The sequence below is a fragment of the Neovison vison genome, chromosome 12, assembly GCF_020171115.1.
Source record: "Neovison vison isolate M4711 chromosome 12, ASM_NN_V1, whole genome shotgun sequence".
Lineage (NCBI taxonomy): Eukaryota > Metazoa > Chordata > Mammalia > Carnivora > Mustelidae > Neogale > Neogale vison.
In genome coordinates, this window is record NC_058102.1 from 69,406,172 (window position 1) to 69,426,667 (window position 20,496).

A 20,496-nucleotide genomic window follows, 5' to 3' on the forward strand; every position below is an offset into this window, starting at 1 on the left:
TAACAGTTACCTGGAACTAAGAATAGTAACTGCTGAGGCTTTTATTAAACAACAAAATGTCTACCTAGGCAACATGGAGTCACTATGGCTAAGTAGGCCCAGGCAGGCCCTAGGGGGTTAACATGTTTTAACATGGAATCGACCCCAACAAGACTATGCATGTAAACTATTCAAAAGTGAAACTCTCCAAAATAGGCATTCTCATACAATACAATCAAAGTATGAAGTGATAACACTGTTTTGAAAGCAGTTTAGTAGTGTGCATTGAGATTTCATGGATGTTTATATCTTCTATTCTCACCGTTTCTCTTCTAGAAGAGGAAACCCAGAGTGATGGCTGACATTTGGAGCCATTTTTCCCCTCAAAACAGTTATTAATTTGAAAGCAGCAGGAAGCTGAGAAGTTAATAATATATTGGCAGTTTCATAGGACCAGGTGATAAAAAATTGGGATTCGGGGCCTATCCTGAAAGAGAATCACTGATAACCCAGGTTTTCAGTTGGAATTTCAAATCTCAATTTCAAATTTCAAAATTTAAAATTTAAAATTTGTATTCCAAAATTCCAAATTTGTATTCAAAATAGACCATCCTAACTGGAGCTGAAGTAAAGCATCAAGACACTTCATAACCTGATTTGATTAAAGTAATTTACCTCCAACTTAGATAGCTGTCAGAGCTAAAGTAAATCCTGTATGTATGGGTTGAGAAAATGCTATACAGAGACTTAAGTTATCTCTGCAGTTGTTTTTTTAATTCATAATACTAGGCACTAAGTAAAAAAAAAAAAAAGGCATACAACTAATAAAAGTTAACCAAAAACTAAGGTTAAAATGGATGCTAAAAACATACCTTGGTGGTGCAGATATTATGGTTATCTGACAGGGATTTTAAAATAGCAATGGTTAAATAAATATTCAAGGAATTAAATGACAAGATACAACAGGAAACTAAATATTTTATTGGTTTATTCTTATTAAATTATCAAAGGAAAATTCTAGAACTAAAAAATCCAATAAGAGAAATTACTATTTCAGAAGTAGATGGGTTTAACAATATATTTGATGTAACAGAAGAGAGAATTATTGCACTAAAACATTCTTAGAGGAAAATACCCAGGCTGAATTGCAAAGATAGTAGAAGAACAGAAACAAGCATAAGGACTAATAGAGAAAGATTTTAAAAAATCTATCTACTTGTAATTGAAGTTACTTAAGGAGAGGAGACATCGATTAAGGTAGAATTATACTGGTAGAAATACAGCAGAGAAGTTTCCCAAACTAATGAAAGACATCAAGACACAGATGGAAGAAGCACTACCAATTCCCAGAAAGATAAAGGACAGAAAAATAAAAACCCAAACCTCTGGGTACATATTGGAAAAACTTCTAAAACAGAAGATATAGGAGGAGTGCCTGGGTGGCTTCAGTCAGTTAAGCTTCAGTCAGTTAAGATTCTTAATTTTGGCTCTATTCTGGGCATGGAACCTGGTTAAGATTCTCTCTCATCCTCTCCCTCTGTCCCTCCTCTCCAATTCCCCTTTAAACAAACAAAGAAAAAACTGAAGACATAAGGAAAATCTTAGCCATAGAAAAAGGAAATTTACCTTTAAAGGAACAATAGAAGTTTGGGAGTGGTTTTTCATTGGAAAAATAGAAGACAGAAGACTCTGGCAGCATTTCTGGCACACAATTTAAATATTTATAGAAGTGGATATCAGTTTTCTATTTCTTGCCATAACAAATTATTACCATTATAGCAACTTAAAATAACATGAATAATATTCTTTTATTACTGCATAGTTCTTCTAAAAATATGTGTATATATTTAAATGCTCTTTTATTTAAATACTATGAACTCGGGCGCCTGGGTGGCTCAGTGGGTTAAGCCGCTGCCTTCGGCTCAGGTCATGATCTCAGGGTCCTGGGATCGAGTCCCACATCGGGCTCTCTGCTCAACGGGGAGCCTGCTTCTCTCTCTCTCTCTCTCTCTCTGCCTGCCTCTCCATCTACTTGTGATTTCTCTCTGTCAAGTAAATAAATAAATTTTAAAAAAATGTCTATACTGCCTAAAGCAATCTATACTTTTTAAATAAATAAATAAATAAATAAATACTATGAACTCAATCATAAAAATGTAAAACAACTTTATAGAAGTGGAAAAAAAATTTTAATAGACAATTCACAGAAGAAAACTGGGTGACCAATAAACAGCTTATTCAGTTGCACTATAATCAGCAGGAAATAAGTTAAAATAACAATGAGATAACTTTTGTACCCATTATATTGAAAATACTAAGAAGTCTGAAAATTTCAAGTGTTGGAAGGAATGTGGGAAAAAAGAAGAGGGACTACTAACACTTGCATAGACAGTGGGTAAAGCATGCAATGGTATGAATTGTCACAAGTCTTGTAATAAAACCTTTGTGGTTGAAGTTTAAGCAAAGCAAGGAAGTAGGAAAAAAAGAGATTAACAAGGCTATTTACAATAGCCAAGATATTGGTTACTAGAGTTGGGAGGGGTTGAGGCAGATGACATAGGTTAAGAGAATTAAGAGGTACAAACTGAGTTATAAACTAAGTCATGCTGATGTACAGCATAGGTAATATAGGTAATATAGTCAATAATATTGTAATAACTTTGTGTGGTGGCCAATGATGACTTATCACAGGGATGATTTAATAATGTATAAAAATATCAAATCACTATGATGCACACCTGCAACTAATAGGATATCGTTTGTCAATTATACTTCAATAAAAAGTTACTGTATAGCATATTTGATTGCCAAGAGAGTAGATTTTATACTTTTTTATCACAAGAAAAAAATTATAACTATGTCTGGTGATAAATGTTAACTAGAATTATTGTGGCAATCATTTCTCGGTGTATACAAATATCAAATCATTATGTTGTAAACATGAAACTAATATAATGTGTCAACTTTACCTCAGTGAAAAAATAAGTAACCATTCAATTTACCACTCAGTTTACCAACTGGGAGGACATTTATCATCTTGGTCTAAGGCAGAAGTAGATGTTAGTGGATTGAGGAGTAAGAGGTGAGGAATTAATGACATGGTCTTTCCAAAGCTTGGTTGTAACAACACTATGAAGTGGAAGGTGGAGGAGGCTTGTGGTTTTGTTTTTTTGTTTTTTGTTTTGTTTTGTTGTTTTTGTTTTTGTTTTTTAAGTCGGTAGCAGTTTGAGGATACATACATATTTGGCATAATGGGGCAGTGTGGAGGGAGAGGTGGTGTTAAAGGAAAATTAACGAATAGATTGAGTTGTTGAAGTAGCAGGAGGAAGAGCGAACAAAGTGTTTCACTTGAGATGGGAAAAGGGCCCCTCTTCCACTGAAACAAGATGGGCTGAAAAGAGAAGAAGTCAAGCAGGTGAAACTGCTTCTAAGTGGAAAGTAGGAACACACTTCTTTCGGATCGTCCTGTTTCCTCAGTGACATTATTTGCTGAGAGTAAGGATGGAGACGTGAGGGCAGGGATTTGTACATTGTTCGAGGAATAACAGACTAGTTCTGCTTATGAAGCACACAACTTTCTAACACACACACACACACACACATACACACACACACACACACACACACCTTGCTGCCAATTAATAAGGGAATCATTAAGGCCTGAGGTGTGGCTGGAGACCAATTTATTTAGTGGCAGCAATCTATACGTGTGTATATGCATGTGCATGTGTGTGCATGTGTTCTCTAGCAGTGCCCAACTACCAGACTATCTAGACTGTAAACAATTTAAATGGTTGCATCAAACCTCTTTGGGAATTTACTAATTGAGTGAGACAGAAGAACAGTGCTAACATTTATTGAGTGATTTTGGACATGACAATCTTTCTAAACCTCAGTTTTCTTATCTGTAAAATGGGACTAAAAATAGTATCTGTCTCACTGGGTTGTTGTGAGAATTAAATGAAATATTAGTGGGTTTTGTTTTTTTTTTTTTACTGTGACTTTCAGTAAGAAATATGTAGCCTTATGAGAATTGAATGAATATCTACAAGTTCACAATGCCTTTCCCAAAATATTTGGGGACTTGATGTGTTTCAAAATTCAGAACTTGGGGGATTTCAGGAAAGTAATATGATGACTAGAACACATATTAGGTAACACCCCATCGGGGCTTAGAAAAGTATCCAAAATCAAACATCAGTTTGTCCACAGCCAAACATATGAATAATTCACACAAACCATAATTAAAGACTATAAATAGACTACCCTCAGTTTCAGGTCAGATTTTGCCACCAAAGGAATTCAGGTTAGATTTGTCTCAAATGCGTTTTTTTCCAAGTTTTTATTTAAATGCCAGCTAATTAACATACAGTGCAATATTAGTTTTAGCTGTAAAATTTAGTGATTCATCTCTTTTATACCACACCTGGTGCTCATCAAACACCAAATGGATTTTTTTAAGTTTTGGCATTTTTCAGAACTTTATGGATTTTGGAATTTGGGGTATGAATGTGCAGATATAGATATAATCTTTAAAAGGTACCCAGCACATAATAAGTATGGTTATTATTATTGGAATTTCATTTTTAAAATGACAGCTATTACCCACTGAAGGGATTTAATGATGTATTATTGGGTTCTGACCCACACTCTGAGAAATGCTAACATATAAATGTTTATTAGCCTAGTCCCTGGTATATACTAGGCTCTCAACATGTTAGACGGAAAAATTACCATCTTATATTTGCATAATATTTTAAGTTTACAAAACTCTTTTAAGCACATAGTTGCTATTCATCTTCACAGTAACTTTATCAAAAATTATCTAAATGGTTTACCTTTCTCTTTACTTAATAGTTTCATGAAAAGAAGGAAATTTAAATAATGATAATCACATCTTCCTATGGTATTTATACCTTGACACCTACAGCACTTTTTAACTTTAATTATTTTATGTGAAAGAGATCATTTTGTTGCACAGATAAACAGAACTACCAGATCAAACCAGATGTCTTAGGTTATAAAATACACCATTTCTATATAGAATGTGTCCAGTAGAATATACAGCTATGTAAAAGTTATACTTTCAAAGCACATTATTCAGTTCTTAAAATGAGCTAAAGACACATTTCTCTAAAGTTACCTTATAATCTTTGTGCTTTTTTTAAATTTCTTTTCAGTGTACCAGAATTCATTGTTTATGCACCACACCCAGTGCTCCATGCAATACATGCCCTCCATAATACCCACCACCAGGCTCACCCAACTTCCCACCTCCTGCCCCTTCAAAACCCTCAGATTGTTTTTCAAAGTCCATAGTCTCTCCTGGTTCATCTCCCCCTCCAATTTCCCTCAACTCCCTTCTCCTCTCCATCTCCCCATGTCCTCTGTGTTGTTTCTTATGCTCCACAAATAAGTGAAACCATATGATAATTGACTCTGCTTGACTTATTTCACTAAGCATAATCTCTTCCAGTCCCATCCATGTTGCTACAAAAGTTGGGTATTCATCCTTTCTGATGGAGGCATAATACTCCATAGTGTATATGGACCACATCTTCCTTATCCATTCATCCGTTGAAGGGCATCTTGGTCCTTTCCACAGTTTGGCGACCGTGGCCATTGTTGCTATGAACATTGGGGTACAGATGGCCCTTCTTTTCACTACATCTGTATCTTTGGGGTAGATACCCAGTAGTGCAATTGCAGGGTCATAGGGAAGCTCTATTTTTAATTTCTTGAGGAATCGCTACACTGTTCTCCAAAGTGGCTGCACCAACCTGCATTCCCACCAGCAGTGTAAGAGGGTTTCCCTTTCTCCACATCCTTTCCAACAGACGTTGTTTCCTGTCTTGTTAATTTGGGCCATTCTAACTGGTGTAAGGTGGTATCTCAATGTGATTTTGATTTGAATCTCCCTGATGGCTAGTGATGATGAACATTTTTTCCTGTGCCTGATAGCCATTTGTATGTCTTCATTGGAGAAGTGTCTGTTCATGTCTTCTGCCCATTTTTTGACATGATTATCTGTTTTGTGCTTTATTTTTTAGTGCTCTTGGAGACATTAAAATAGCTGAAGTAAATGTCAAGGGTTTATTTGTGAAACTCATTAACTCTTCCCTTGACAAAGAACTGGAGATTGGAGGTCATATTCTCCAGCAAAATGTGAATGGACAAACAGTCTCTTTTTACCGCTTCCTTCCAAATATCACAATGCAGGCCAATTGCACAGTAACAGTGAGTATAAAATATAAATGTTATGAACTAGAATTTTATAGGAAAAAATCTTTCACCCAGCCAGACTGGCTTAGCACCAGTTTCATCATCTCTCAGTCTCTAGGTAAAATGTGATTTCTTGTTGTTGTTAGTTACTTGTCCCACTTCGTCCATCCCTGAATGTAAATTAATACCAACTAAATTTCTATGGCTTTTCTCAATCAGTTGTATAATACCTTTTGGGATTTTTAAAGATTTATTTATTTATTTTAGAGAGAGACAGAGCAGTGGGTGGGAGAAGGGACAGAGAGAGAGAGAGTCTTAAGCAGACTCCACACTAAGTGCAGAGCTCACTTTCACAACTCCGAGATCATGACCTGAGTGAAACCAAGAGTGGGTGAGGTAACTGAAGTAATCAACTGTGCCACCCAGGTGCTCTGAATGCTTTTTGTTTTTATTATTCAACTATTAAAACAAGGTACCTAATTTCCTAAAAGTAAACAAACATAATCCTGAAAAGGAAAGCAAAGAGATTATTTGCTTAGAGAACAGGTAATTTGCTGATGCTGGAAGGTTTCTCTTTTTTTGTACTTTCCTTTATGCCATGTACAGTAACTGATGGGAGTTACACAGCTTGATATTATATATTGTACAGTCATATTTTAAAACCTCATCTTTGCAGAATGATACATTGCAATGACCCTCTGACATATGCAAAACTCCATGGAACTCAAAGGGCATTCATCACTAACAAACCACTTTTTTACAGGTGTGGGCAGCTGTATCTGAAGCAAAGCATCAGCCACCATCAGATTTTCTTTGGAGAGAAGAAAACAAGTTTAGAACAAGCCCAAACTGTACAACAATTTTGTGCAAACCCAATGGTGAAGTAAGTGTCCTCTTCTTAACAATGGGTTTTTAAAGAAGAATGGATAGCTGTCCTTATGTTCCCCTTCTCCTCTTAACTGACTCAAGTATTTTCCATCCTTAATAGCTTAGATAAAACCATCACTAACTGCAATAACATGTCAGGCAAATCAACAGCACCCTGTTCCCAGGGCCCAAGTGCCAAAGAGCTACTTATAATTTGGCAAAAATAGTTTTCATGGCCAATATTTCTAAGAAGTTACTTTAAATTCCAGAGTCAAGGATGAATTTTATTTATGATATTTAGGTTGAAGAGTGGAATAAGAAAGGAGTGTACTACATAGACATCTTTTCTATTCCTTTATTCACTTTTCAATTATTCTCTATTTCAATGGCTGTAATATATGCTGATAATATAATGTAGAATAGGACATGATATTTGCTCTTAAGAGACTATTATGGAAAGGATCTATAGTCTAATTTGTAACAACTATACATTATTCACTATAAAATTAAGTGTATTAGTAATTATTTTGGGTAACTCATTCCCAGTATTTGACAATTTTATAGTTTCATTCTATCTTTTCCTTAGCATAATATTAGCATAAATATATGCCCAAAGACACACTAATAAAGTTGAAAGATATCTTTGTTTATAACAAAAAGTTATTCCTTTTTCAAAACCATTCCTTTGATTTTTCTTAAATACCTGCCCTTTATTTTCTTACCTCCAGTCTTACTTACTATGTCCTATAACTACTAATCCAGATAATATGTTGATTGGAATCTATCTTTCTGATTGTCTTGCTTGCTACATTATAGCTCATGCTTAGTTTGACTTTTCCTTTAGAGTAGACTTGCTAAGAGCCATTTAATGTCTTTCTATAAGAACAGTAGTTGTCATTAGAACACTCGTTAGATGTAATTTTGAGGCCTTTACTCACCTTTAGATTTTTTAGTGGGCTCAAAATGAATTTTAGAATACTTCTAATGATTTCCACTGTTGGGAAAAATAAGGTGATATAATCTAAATTATTTACTCAGGCTCATAAAAAATTATTGGCTAAACTCTAAGATTAAGGCATTCTTATTTCAGGGACGCCTGGGTGGCTCAGTGGGTTAAAGCCTCTGCTTTTGGCTCAGGTCATGATCCCAGGGTTCTGGGATCGAGCCCCGCATCGGGCTCTCTGCTCAGCGGGGAGCCTGCTTCCTCCTCTCTCTCTGCCTACTTGTGATCTCTCTCTGTCAAATAAATAAATAAAATCTTTTAAAAAAAAAAAGAAAGAAAAGAAAAGGCATTCTTATTTCAGACTTCACATTTATCCATGCATTTATTTACGTTTGGGGTTTCTACTTTGTATACACAGTGTTCCCAGGCACTGTATGTTGAACCAGACAGACAAGATCCCTAAGCTCCTGGAATGCCCATTTGAGTAAGTTGTCATTCCCTGGAACAGGATTAGTCTTTGTTCTTATACTACACTTATTACTCTGGTTTGAACTACTTTGCACATATAGGATCGGATTATTTTTGCAGGGTGATGTGAACATAAATAATTTTATTTGCTAGTAAAAGAGTGAAACTGACCAATTAATTCATATGGGGAAAATTTACATATGTTTAGTATCTGCCAAGCATTATGCTAGGTGCAACAGCACAACTATTTGCATGGTTTCTCTCCTCAGGAAACTCAGAGTCTAGTTAGTCTCCTTAATAGTTCCACCTAGGATTCTAGCTCAAAAAAATGTGGTTTCTTCTCCATGTCTCTAGCTCTACTGCCCATTTCCCCATTTCAAATAAGACCTATATATACAAATACACATATATGTAATATCTTAAATATTTAAATTTTAATGATAACATTACAACTACTTTTTGCATAGTTCTTCATAGTTATGAATTTTAGTGGTTTAGGCAAATCTCAAAACACCCTCATACAGCAATTCTCTACTATCACCCTCCCCCTGTCACATATGAGGACACAGTCCAAAACAGTAAGTGACTAATCTGCCTGAGGTTATGCCCCTTATAATTTTTGAAACTGGAAACTAAGTCCAGGATGTCTTACACCTCATTGTGTTCCTAATTCACACACAGTAGGTAAGTGACATTAAACTGTTTGACTTCAAAATGTTATTGCAATAAGCCTATGACATTTAAAAAATCTACCTAACTGCATTGGTATTTGATACTAATGAATCATTTTTGTTAGGCTGTTGCCTGGTACACTCCTATTCACTGGAAGCAAGCGTGGGAGAAATTAGAGACTGACATTGAATTTGACAGACGCTCAGTAGTAAGTCCAACATCTCGAAGACACATGTTTAGTTGGCCAGCAGCTATGACTACAACTAAAGAAAAACAAGATAAATGTAATAAAGATAATTCAAAATGTCAGATGGAGCAAGTTAAAGTTTTTCTTAAAAGGTAAAATTTACTTGGCTTTTTTTTTTTAATTGAGTCCTTCCCACAATTAGTAACTGAAGAAGTAGGAATGACTAGGTGACAAATAGATATATGATGAATAGGTAATTAAAATTTTAAAATCCTACTTCAAATAGGACCATATTTTTTGTGTTCTATGAAAAACGGAGCAAGCAGGGTTATTGTAATGGGACAGTAGAGGCTGGTGACTTCCACTAGGCAATATCAACACCCCTCTGGCCATTTCACTTTTTAGTGGCACTTCTGTTAGAGGCAGGGCTATGGAGAGGTGAAGAGAGAAAATTATCACCTTGTCTTTAGCAGTGCTTAGGTGAAGGAAGAGGTACACCATCTAGAAATTTCATCTTGGATCAAGAGCTGGCTTGCAGCATAAAGTGCAGAATTTATTTCACACTTACCTAGGCAAATACTTCTGATGTTGACAAAAGTGCTGCTCAAAGGTCAAGAAAAGCCATATTCTCTGGTCTTAAAACATGCTTTCACTTTTATTGAACCTTCATTGCTAATTCCACTATATAAGATACATTTGGGGTTTACTTTTGGCTTAATTTTTTTTTCTTAACAGAGAAATTGAAAACCCACCAAGCCCCTTTCCCAATAGCAGCCCTTGGTGCCACAGTCCCAGTGCCCCTGCACACCCCTACAGTCCTCTGATTGAAACTTGCAGTATGTGCGTGGCTGGAAGCAGCTTAGACAGACAGCCAAGGCCTCCGTCATCCAGGCCTGATCCAGCCCAGGTAAGTCAAAGGGATACTCAATCCAGTGGAGAGTTAAAGTGTTTGGTCGGGGCGGGGGGGTGAGGGAGGACAAGAGAGTAGGAGGGAGTGGGGGAGGGAGATCTGGTGAAAGGGGTTAAGTGGTTAAATTCTCTAAGAACTAAAAGCTATTCATATCTTCAAATATAGATGGCTTCTAAAGCAAGTATCTGAAATCCTTCACTTACATTTGTCTTAGCGTAGTGTCTTCTACTGTTCTTGGTAAGTATCTGGAATGAATCAATGAATCAAAAGAATAGTGTGGCAAGCAAGAGTACATAGGATCCTTGAAGTTTGGTCAAAAGTACATCAAAAACTAATTATGTACAATACAGTGGCTAACTGAACATAATTTTTAAAAAGTACATTTGTTTTTTATTAGGCAGGAAAAAAACTGTCCCTACAAAGTTATGCTGTCCTTAAAGATAAATCCGTCTTTTTCAAACACATTCTAATTTAATCCCAAATTCTTACTCTTTTTCAACAAGAAGTTTCTTATTTAAGTCATCTAAGGTTCTCAGAGTTGTGTTATTAAGCCAGGATCTGTGAATGGATTTCAGGAAGTCCCTAAACTGCTGTTTTAGGTACATAAATGTGTACAAAGTGTGTACCTATATGCTGCTTCCTGGGAAAAGAGTTCATGAGGTTCATCAGGTGCCCCCCAAATGTTTACAAGATACTAATTAAAACACAGTGTGAGATTCTAAGCTGTGCAGAAAGTCTGTTTCATACAGGTGCTATATCCTGTTCAAGCTATAATGATTTGCAAACTTTTATTTAGTAGAGGGATGCTTTTGTAAATGACATCTTGGACAGACCCAATATATAGAACAGATATAAGCAAGCCTGTCCAAGTTGAAGGAAGGGTAGCAATTCTCACTCCTCACTACACCCTTTTTCCATCCCATCTTTCCTTGCTTCATCCCTCCCTCCTTCCCTGTGATCTTTGAGGCACCTCTCTCGAATCATAAAATTCTATACCGCAGTATGAAAGCCACTGTGTAAGTAGATCAACACATAACTGGAGGTAGCACTCCCCAAATAGTAACTTTTAGAAGTGAAATGTTGAAAATGATGTAAAGTCCTGAATATATTCTATTTCATAAAATTAAATACCCTATATCTTTGTGCTTTCATTTCTTCATCTGTCAAGTAAGAGATTTGGCCTGAAATTTAAAGACTTCTTTCAGCAATAATTTATATGTATAATCTTATATATAATGCACACAGATACACACCTTTAGTACATTACAACTTAGATTTGAGACTCACAAGAAGTATGTGAATTGTTTTTCTTCATTTAATGATAGTTTTTGCTATTTTACCCATTCTAAACAACTTGTTTCCCAAAGAAATTTTACTTCAAATTTTCTTTTTCTTAATTTTTTTTATTCAGCTACAATTAACATAAAGTGTTATATTAGTTTCAGATGTATAAAATAATTATTTAAGTATCTGTGCATTACTCTGTGCCCAACATGATAAATGTACTCATAATCCCCTTCACCTTTTTCATCCATCCCTCCCCCAACAACCTCCCCCCTGGCAACCAATAGTTGGTTCTCTAAATTTAAGAGTCTGTTTATGAGCAGATATTACCCTAACAAAGACATACAGATAGGCAGCATGAAAAGATGCTCAACTTCACTCATCATCAGGGAAATGCATATCAAAACCACAAAGAGATATCACTGCATACCTGTCAGAATGTCTAAAATCAAAATTCAAGAAAAAAGTGTTGGCAAGGATGTGAAGAAAAAGGAACAACACAAGTGAAAAAGGGGAAAAGGACAAGCTGAGAAACAGACTCTTTAACTATAGAGAACTAACAGATGGTTACCAGAGGGAAGTTGGATGGGGGGATGGGTGAAATTGGTAAAGGAGATTAAGACTACATTTATCTTGATAAACACTGAGTAATATATTGAACTACTGAATCACTATATTGTATTTCTGAAACTAATACCACACTGCATGTTAACTATACTGGTATTATAATTTTTTAAAGCTTCTTTTTGTCTTTTTTATTCTTTGTTCACATGTTTTATTTCTGAAATTTATGAAATTCATATGATAAATATCATATGAATAAAATCATATGATATTTATCTTTCCCTGACAGACTTATTTCACTTAACATTATATCCTCTAGATACATCCATGTTGTTGCAAATGGTCAGATGTCATCCATTTTTAAGGTTGAATAATATTCCATTATACACACACACACACACACACACACTACTTTATTTAATCATCTATGGATGGACACTTAGGTTGCTTCCATATCTTGGTTACTGTAAAAAAATGCAGTAAACATAGGGGTGCATATCTTTTTTAATTAGTTTTTTTCATTTTATTTGGGCAAATATCCAGTGAAATTACTGGATCATATGGTAATTCTAATTTTGAGGAACTTCCATACTGTTTTCCAAAGCAGCTGCACCAATTTGCATTCCCACCAACAGTGCACAAGTGTTCCTTTTTTCCACATCTTCGCCAACACTTGTTATTTTTTGTCTTTTTCATTTTAACCATTCTGACAGATGTGAGGTGATATTTCATTGTGGATTTGATTTTGCATTTCCCTGATAATGAGTGATGTTGAGCATCTTTTCATGTGTCTAATCTGTATGTCTTCTTTGGAAAAATATCTATTCTGGTCCTCTGTCCATTTCTCAATTGGAGTATTTGTTTCTTTTGTGTTCAGTTGTATCAGTTCTGTTGTTGTTATTGTTGTTGTTGTTTGTATTTAAATTCCAGTTAGTTAACATACAGTGTAATATTAGTGTCGTGTAGAATTTAGTGATTCATCACCTATTTATAATATCCAGCGCTCATCACAGCAAGTGCCCTCCTTAGTACCCAACACCCATTTAACTCATTCCTCTGACACCTCCCTTCCAATAACCATCAGTTTGTTCTCCATAGTTTAGAGTCCATTTTCCAGTTTGCCTCTCTTTTTTCCCTTATGCTCATCTGCTTTGTTTCTTAAATTCCACGTATGAATGAAGTAACTTATTTCACTTAGAATTATACTCTCTAGCTCCATCCACATCTTTGCAAATGGTCAGATTTTATTATTTTTATGGCTGAGTAATATTCAATTGCATATATATACCACAACTTCTTTATCCATTCATCAGTCAATGAGCATTTGAGCTCTTTCCCTTATTTGGCTATTGTTGATAATGCTGCTATAAACATCAGGGTGCATGTATCCCTTCAAATCAGTATTTTTGTATACCTTGGTAAATACTCAGTAGTACAATTGTGGAATGTAGTGTAGTTCATTTTTAGCTTTGTGAGGAAACTCCATAGTGTTTTCCAGAGTAGCTGCACAAGTTTGCATTCTCACCAACAGTGTAAGAGGATTCCCCTTTCTCCCCATCCTTGCTAACACGTGTTGTTTTCTATGTAGTTAATTTTAGTCACTTTGGTGGGTGTGAGGTGATGTCTCATTGTAGTTTTGATTTATATCCCCCTGATGCTGAGTGATGTTGAGCATCGTTTCATGTGTCTGCTAGCTATCTGTATGTCTTCTTTGGAAAAATATCTATTCATGTCTTCTGCCCATTTTTTTAAACTGGATTGTTATTTTTTTGGGTGTTGAGTTTTATAAGTTCTTATAGATTTTGGATACCCTTTATCAGGTAAGTAAGGTGTAAAAGTCCTCTACTATGATTGTATCACTATCAATTGCTTCCTTTATGTGTATTATTAGGTGCTCTGTATATTTGACTGTTCTCATGTTGGTGTGTAAGCATTTACAATTGTTATGTCTTCTTGTCAGATTATTCCCTTTACAATTACATAGTGTCTTCCTTTGTCTGTTGTTATGGTCTTTGTTTTAAAGGCTATTTTTTCTGATATGTATTGCTCCCCCAGCTGTCTTTTCACCTCCGTTTGCGTAATAAATGCTTTTTCAATCCTTCCACTTTCAATCTGCATGTGTCTTTAAGGTCCGAAATGAGTCTCTTGTAGGCAGCATATAAATAGGTCTTGCTTTTTACCCATACCGTGTGTCTCCATATCCATGTGTATTCTATACAGTCTTTTGACTAGAGCAGTTAGTCCATTTACATTCAGAGTAATTAGTGATAGGTATGTGTACTTATTGCCATTTTGTTACTTGTTTTATGGTTGTTTTGTAATTATCTCTTCCCTTCTTCTCTTTCTCTCTTCTCTCACATCTTTCTGCTTTTCTTTTTAGTGATATGCTTGGACTCCTTTCTCCTTATTTTTTCTATATTTTTGAGTGGGTTTGATTTGTGGCTACTATTAGGTTTATATATACCATCTTATACATATAGTAGTTTATATTAAATTGATGGTGGCTTAACTCTCAACACATTCTTTACTCCTTCCCCTAACATATTTTAGGTATATAGTGTTATATTTTGCATCCTTTTATTTTGTTAATCCCTTATCTGATCTTTATAGATATACTTAATTTTACTGCTTTTAAGCTTTCTTTTGAAAGCTTCCAATTTGAGTTGATCCCTGAGAAGGTTTTCCTGGTAGTCAGGGCCTGTAGTTAGACCTGCTATTTAACCCCAGCCCACTGTGGGGATTCATTTGGAGTGGTTACTCTCCTTATCTTTCTCTCTCCAATAAGAGTCACACTGCAGTGGTCCTGGTCCCTGCTGGCGCTGTTTGTACCATTTTGGATGGGCTCTAGCCAAGGGCATATTGAAGGAAGGAAGTCCACAGGTGAACATGGGGGTGAACTGATGTGCCGGCAAGGGTCGTGCTGGTCTGCTGTGGGATGGCCCTTGCAGCCACCCAGGAAAAATGACAAAGCTCATCAGGTTGAAGGGGATAGATCCGAAGAAGTTCACAGGAGACTGACATACAATTTTCACAAGGTTGTCTAGGCTATGGTAGGAGACTGTTGGCCACTTTGGAGAACTCCTGCAGAGGATGGGTGCATGGGCAGGTCCACAGAAGAGTGCAGGAGTGGGGTATGCTCTTAGCAAGTTAGGTGGAGAATGTTGGCACTGCACTCATTCCCACAGGCAGCCATATATCTAGGCTGGGGTACAGGGGAAGGAAATGGCACCCCCAGCTCTTTTGTTCTTGCAGTAATCTCCCAAAAATCCCTGCCCCTCCAACACGTGCTCTGAGATTAGCAAATAAATCTCCTTGTATTATTCCAGGAATTTTTCAAACTGTTGCTTCTATGCTGTAACTTAGCAAGGCTGCTTGTTATGCTATCACTGTAAGGGCAGGAACTCCACCCTCCCAACTATCCTAGAGCTGAGCCACTGATTTCTTTTTTTTTTTTTTCTTTTTTTTTTTTCCAATTTATTTATTTTCAGAAAAACAGTATTCATTATTTTTTCACCACACCCAGTGCTCCATGCAAGCTGTGCCCTCTATAATACCCACCACCTGGTACCCCAACCTCCCGCCCCCCCGCCACTTCAAACCCCTCAGACTGTTTTTCAGAGTCCATAGTCTCTCATGGTTCATCTCCCCTTCCAATAAAAATGAGCCACTGATTTCTTAAGTTCCAGGTATTAAGCCCCACTGATTATTAGACCCCTGTTGTTTTCAAAGCCAGTTGTTATAGGGATTCATCTTCTCTGTGTGTGTTCCCTGTGCCTGAGCTGCCTGGTATGGGGTCTGGTCCTCTCCCCCTCTCTCACAGTGGTGGCATTCCTCCCTTCCTGAGAAAGTCCTGTGGGTCTCTTTGGCTCCCAACCATGTCTCTGTCCTTCCTACCCTTTATGATGTGGCCTCTTCTCTGCATTTAGCTGTGGGGAGTTTGTTCTGCCAGTCTTCAGGCTGTCTTCTTGTAATTTGCAGTGATGTAGGTGTTATCTAGTTCTATCTATGGGACGAGGTAAGCTTAGGATCCTCCTACTCTGCCATCTTCCTCAGAAGGCCTTTACCATTTTCTTATGTTATTAGATTGACTAGGTCTGGTATATTATGGAATAGTTCCAGTGAGCATGACCATCTTTGACTTGTTGGGACATGAGAATGCTTCTAAAACAATAATAGCAGGATGTTTGCCAAAGTTACCACTTATCGCTTGATCTGCTGAAAATTAATCCCATTGTAATTAGCAGAAACTTGGGGGAGTGTTCTGAACTTCTAAAATATATGGAAATTTTATCTAATATGATAGAAATCACAAAATGCACAAAGGCTGCAGTTAACTTAGTGCCTACACATTATGAAAGGATTTAATAAGATATGAAGTTCATTCTTCCACACTGAATGTTCACAACAAACTAAAACACACACACACACACACTTATAAAAAGATAATGATAATTATGGAGCTATGAAAGAGGGTTTCATCATAGCCCCCTACCAAAAAAAAAAAAAAAAGCCAAAAATTGTGGATAGATTCTCCTGAAGAGTCCTTTCAGCTATGCTCCCAAGTGGGAGAGGGCATCCATTGGCCCTACCTTCCATGAACAACCAAATCTCTTGCCATAATTGCTCTCATTTTCTCTGTTAGAAGCACACTTACCCCATAACTTCAGACATCACCACAACTTTTAACAAAAGATTGTCAATGTATGGTCTCCTATCTTAAGAGAAATCTGATGACAGATATTAAAACATTTTCATCTCATTGTAAGTCCCATTATTATTCCCACTTCACAGAATAAGAAAGTTAGTAACAAGTTAGAAAATTTTCCTTCTTTGAAATTTTTTTAATGCTATAAAATATAGAAAGTTGCAAAAGACACTCCTCTGTCTACTCCCCCAACTGAAAAGGTTAATAAAAAAAAAAAAAGAAAAAGGAAAAAAGAAGCAGAATCCCCCTATAGTTCCTTCTATGGTCCTTGTCTCCTCCCTCTCTCCCCGAAGCATGAACTTGGGTGTTGATGGTGGTGGTGGCATTTTGTATTGTTTTGTTGTTCAGCTCAAATCTAACCTGAAATTCTGAAATTTTTCCACTCTGAACTGTTGAAGCTCAGAAAATTTATCCATAACTTTTAATATAGCTTCCAAACCTAGAATATATCATTCCTTTTAATATGAATACATATTCAAGATAAGCTATCAACAAATTTAAACTATTTCTTGTCCTTAACAGAAGAATTGAAGGAACACTGAACAAAAGAAAGAGGGAGAGAACATAGACAACTATGCAAAACATTTTCTACCATAAACAATTTATTCAAAAATGACAGAGTGCCTATAATATATCACAGTGCTAAATACGAGAGACACAAAAACAAATAAGGCATCCTCTTTCTAGGGAGAAAGACAACTAGCAAAGCAACAAAAGTAGTAGGATAATAATGACTTCCAAATATCTTTGACCATAAACCACAGTAAGAAATATGGTCTATACGATTATTCAATATACATATACACATGTACATATGAAACTGAAACAAAAGTTTCAAGAGGCAATACTTATTTTTGAACTGTCTGTATTTCCTACTCTTTCTATTTCATTTTAAGTACCTGTCATGACCCTCTAACTTTATTTCATAACCAATAAATGGGACAGGATCTGCTCTTTGAAAAACATTGTTTTAGAAACATTTATAAGGTGACATGAGAGCAATAGAAAAGGCAACTCAGAGGAGATGTATTTGAACTATGATATTGAAGGATGAATAGAAGTTATTCAGGTTGAAAAGAAAGTGGACAAAGCATTCTGAATAAAAGAAACAGCATATTTTAAAAGCATATGGAGATAAAAATAAACTCTGTGTGTCTAGAGAACAGTGAGAAATTGTATCCAACTAAAATATATGTTGAGATGTTAGTCTGGAAAGTTCGGTGGGTACTAAATTTTAAAGGTCTTGCACATGATTATGTGAAAGAGTTAGACTATATCAGGTAGCTAGGAGGAGACACTGATGGTTTATAAGCAGGTATCTCATATAGGTAAATCTATTTTTGAAAAAGAACTTTGAAAACAATATGGGAAAATGAAATGGAGTAGGAAAGATTCTAAAATCTGTATCTTTAGCCCAACCCTCTGTTCTGAATTCCTGAATCGTGAGGCCAATTGCCTATAATTTCTTAGGTGACCCCATGAGTATCTCATTCCTGATATTTACAAAATTGATCTTATCATCGTCACTCCCTCAAACTCCATCATTCCACATTTGCTTATATCTCAGCAAATGCCATTCAAAAACCCTAGGACCTGAGAATCTTTCTCTACTCCTTTCCTTTTCTCAACTCCCACCTATAATTAATCACAAAATCTTGTTTATTTATCTTGAACAACCTTTTCATTTCCTTGCTTAAATGTTTCCATTTTTTTTCTCCCATTATCCTCATGATGAAGCGCAAACCCGTGAAATTTTTTGTGTAGCTTGTAGCCTGGCCCAGCCTATCTCATTACACATTCATCTTGTATTCTATACCTCAACCATCTTGAAGTTCTTTTAATTCCTCCAGCATACCATAACTACCTCTGGGCCTTCAAATGTCTGTCACCCATTTCTTCACATGGATAAATCTTAATCATTTTTAACATTTCTACTTATATGTCACTACCTCCAAAGACTCCATCTTTTGGCCTCCACCAAATGAGTTTTTTGTTCCCGATATGTATTCTCTTAACAATCTATACTTCCCCTATCATATAAAGCACTTATTGCACTCTATTAAAAATTTTCTCTATTCCTGGACTATATGCTCTGAAGGGATAGAAATAGCTATTACACTGCTCACCTTTTTGTCTCCTGCACTAAACTCAGTGCATGACCCATAATAGTTGTGGGGTTTTTTGTTTTTTTTTTTTAAGATTTTATTTATTTATTTGACAGACAAAGATCACAAGTAGGCAGAGAGGCAGGCAGAGAGAGAGGAAGAAGCAGGCTCCCTGCTGAGCAGAGAGCCTGATGCAGGGCTCAATCCCAGGACCCTGGGATCATGACCTGAGCCAAATGCAGAGGCTTTAACCACTGAGCCACCCAGGCATCCCCCATAATAGTTGTTTAATAAATGTTTGCTGAAGGTCAGATGGAAAAGGAGATACTGAAAGTTCTTAAGCAAGCATCTCATACAGTTAGATACATATTTTAGAGAAAATTTTAGAAGCAATGCTGAAAATTTTGTGGAGTATAAAGTATTCCAAAATTTAGGAAGGGAAGGGAAGGCAAAGGAAAGGAAAAACAAAGCAGGTTATAAAAAGAGATTGGGAACAAGTAGTTCTAATAAAGCTATAATTTGTGTTCCACTAGGAAAAGAAGAGAAAGATTTGGGCATAAGTAATATGTAAAGAAATAATGACAAGAATTGTCAAAAAACTGATGAAAGACACCAAGTCACAAAATCAAGAAAAGCAAATCCCAAGCAACACAAAGCCAAAGGGAACACCACCAATGTATATTATAGTAAAACTTCATAAAACCAAATAACAGAAGTCAGAAGCTGATGGAGTGATATCTTCAAGGTGCTAGATGCTAAAAGAACCACAACCTAGAATTCTATACCAATCAAAAATACACTTCAGAAAGTGAAGGTAAAATAAAGGCATTTCCAGGCAAACAGAACTAAGAGAATTCACCAACAGCAAACCCACAGTAAGGAAATACTGATAGAAGTACTCCAAGAAGAAAAAAAGCAATCCTAGAAGGCATAGATACAGAGTTAGGAAGAAATGAAGAAAAATGGAAAGAGTCAAACAACATAAATGAATATTCACTCTACAAACAATGCCAGTACGTTCTTGTAGAGACTAAAATTTATATAGAATTTAAGTACATGACAACTGTGTTAGTTTCCCAGGACTACTGTAACAAAGTACCACAAATTTGGTGGCTTAAAACAACAGAAATGTATTCTCTCGCAATTCTAGAGACCAGAAGTCTGAAGTCAAGGTGTTGGTAAAGGCTATACTGTCTGAAAGCTCTAGAGGATTATCCTTCCTTCCCTCTTAGCTGACAAACCTTGGTGTTCCTTGGCTTCTAGATACATCAGTCCAAACCCACCTCCATTTTTTTAATGGCCTTTTCTCCTACATATCTGTGTCTGTATTTCCCCTTTCATATAAAGACACTAATCATTGAAAGGATACTAATCTAGTATGACCTCATCTTACTTCACTACATTTGCAAGGACCCTATTTCTAAATAAGGTCACATGCACAGGTTCCAGGGTTTAGGACTTCAACATGTCTTTCTGGGGGACACAATTTAACCCATAACAATAGCAATAACACATAAGTTGGGAGGGGAGTAATAGGAGTTAAAATGCTCAAATTACATGTTGTGTCAAATAACTCATAAAAGTTATAGT

At 36.1% G+C, this 20,496-nt stretch overlaps 1 protein-coding gene across 8 annotated transcripts in view; it reads left to right on the top strand.

Moving 5' to 3' along the window:
- LMNTD1 (lamin tail domain containing 1) overlaps window positions 1-20,496 on the top strand; it is a 486,089-nt gene that overhangs the window by 451,270 nt on the left and 14,323 nt on the right. For 7 of the 8 annotated variants that reach the window (XM_044228390.1, XM_044228387.1, XM_044228395.1 and 4 more), the window contains 4 exons: window positions 6,030-6,216; window positions 6,965-7,084; window positions 9,276-9,490; window positions 10,074-10,245. In XM_044228390.1, coding sequence (XP_044084325.1) covers window positions 6,030-6,216; window positions 6,965-7,084; window positions 9,276-9,490; window positions 10,074-10,245 — 694 coding nt within the window. Of the gene's footprint in view, window positions 1-6,029; window positions 6,217-6,964; window positions 7,085-9,275; window positions 9,491-10,073; window positions 10,246-10,413; window positions 10,455-20,496 lie in introns of those variants that run through there. The other variant, XM_044228392.1, reaches the window with a different exon arrangement.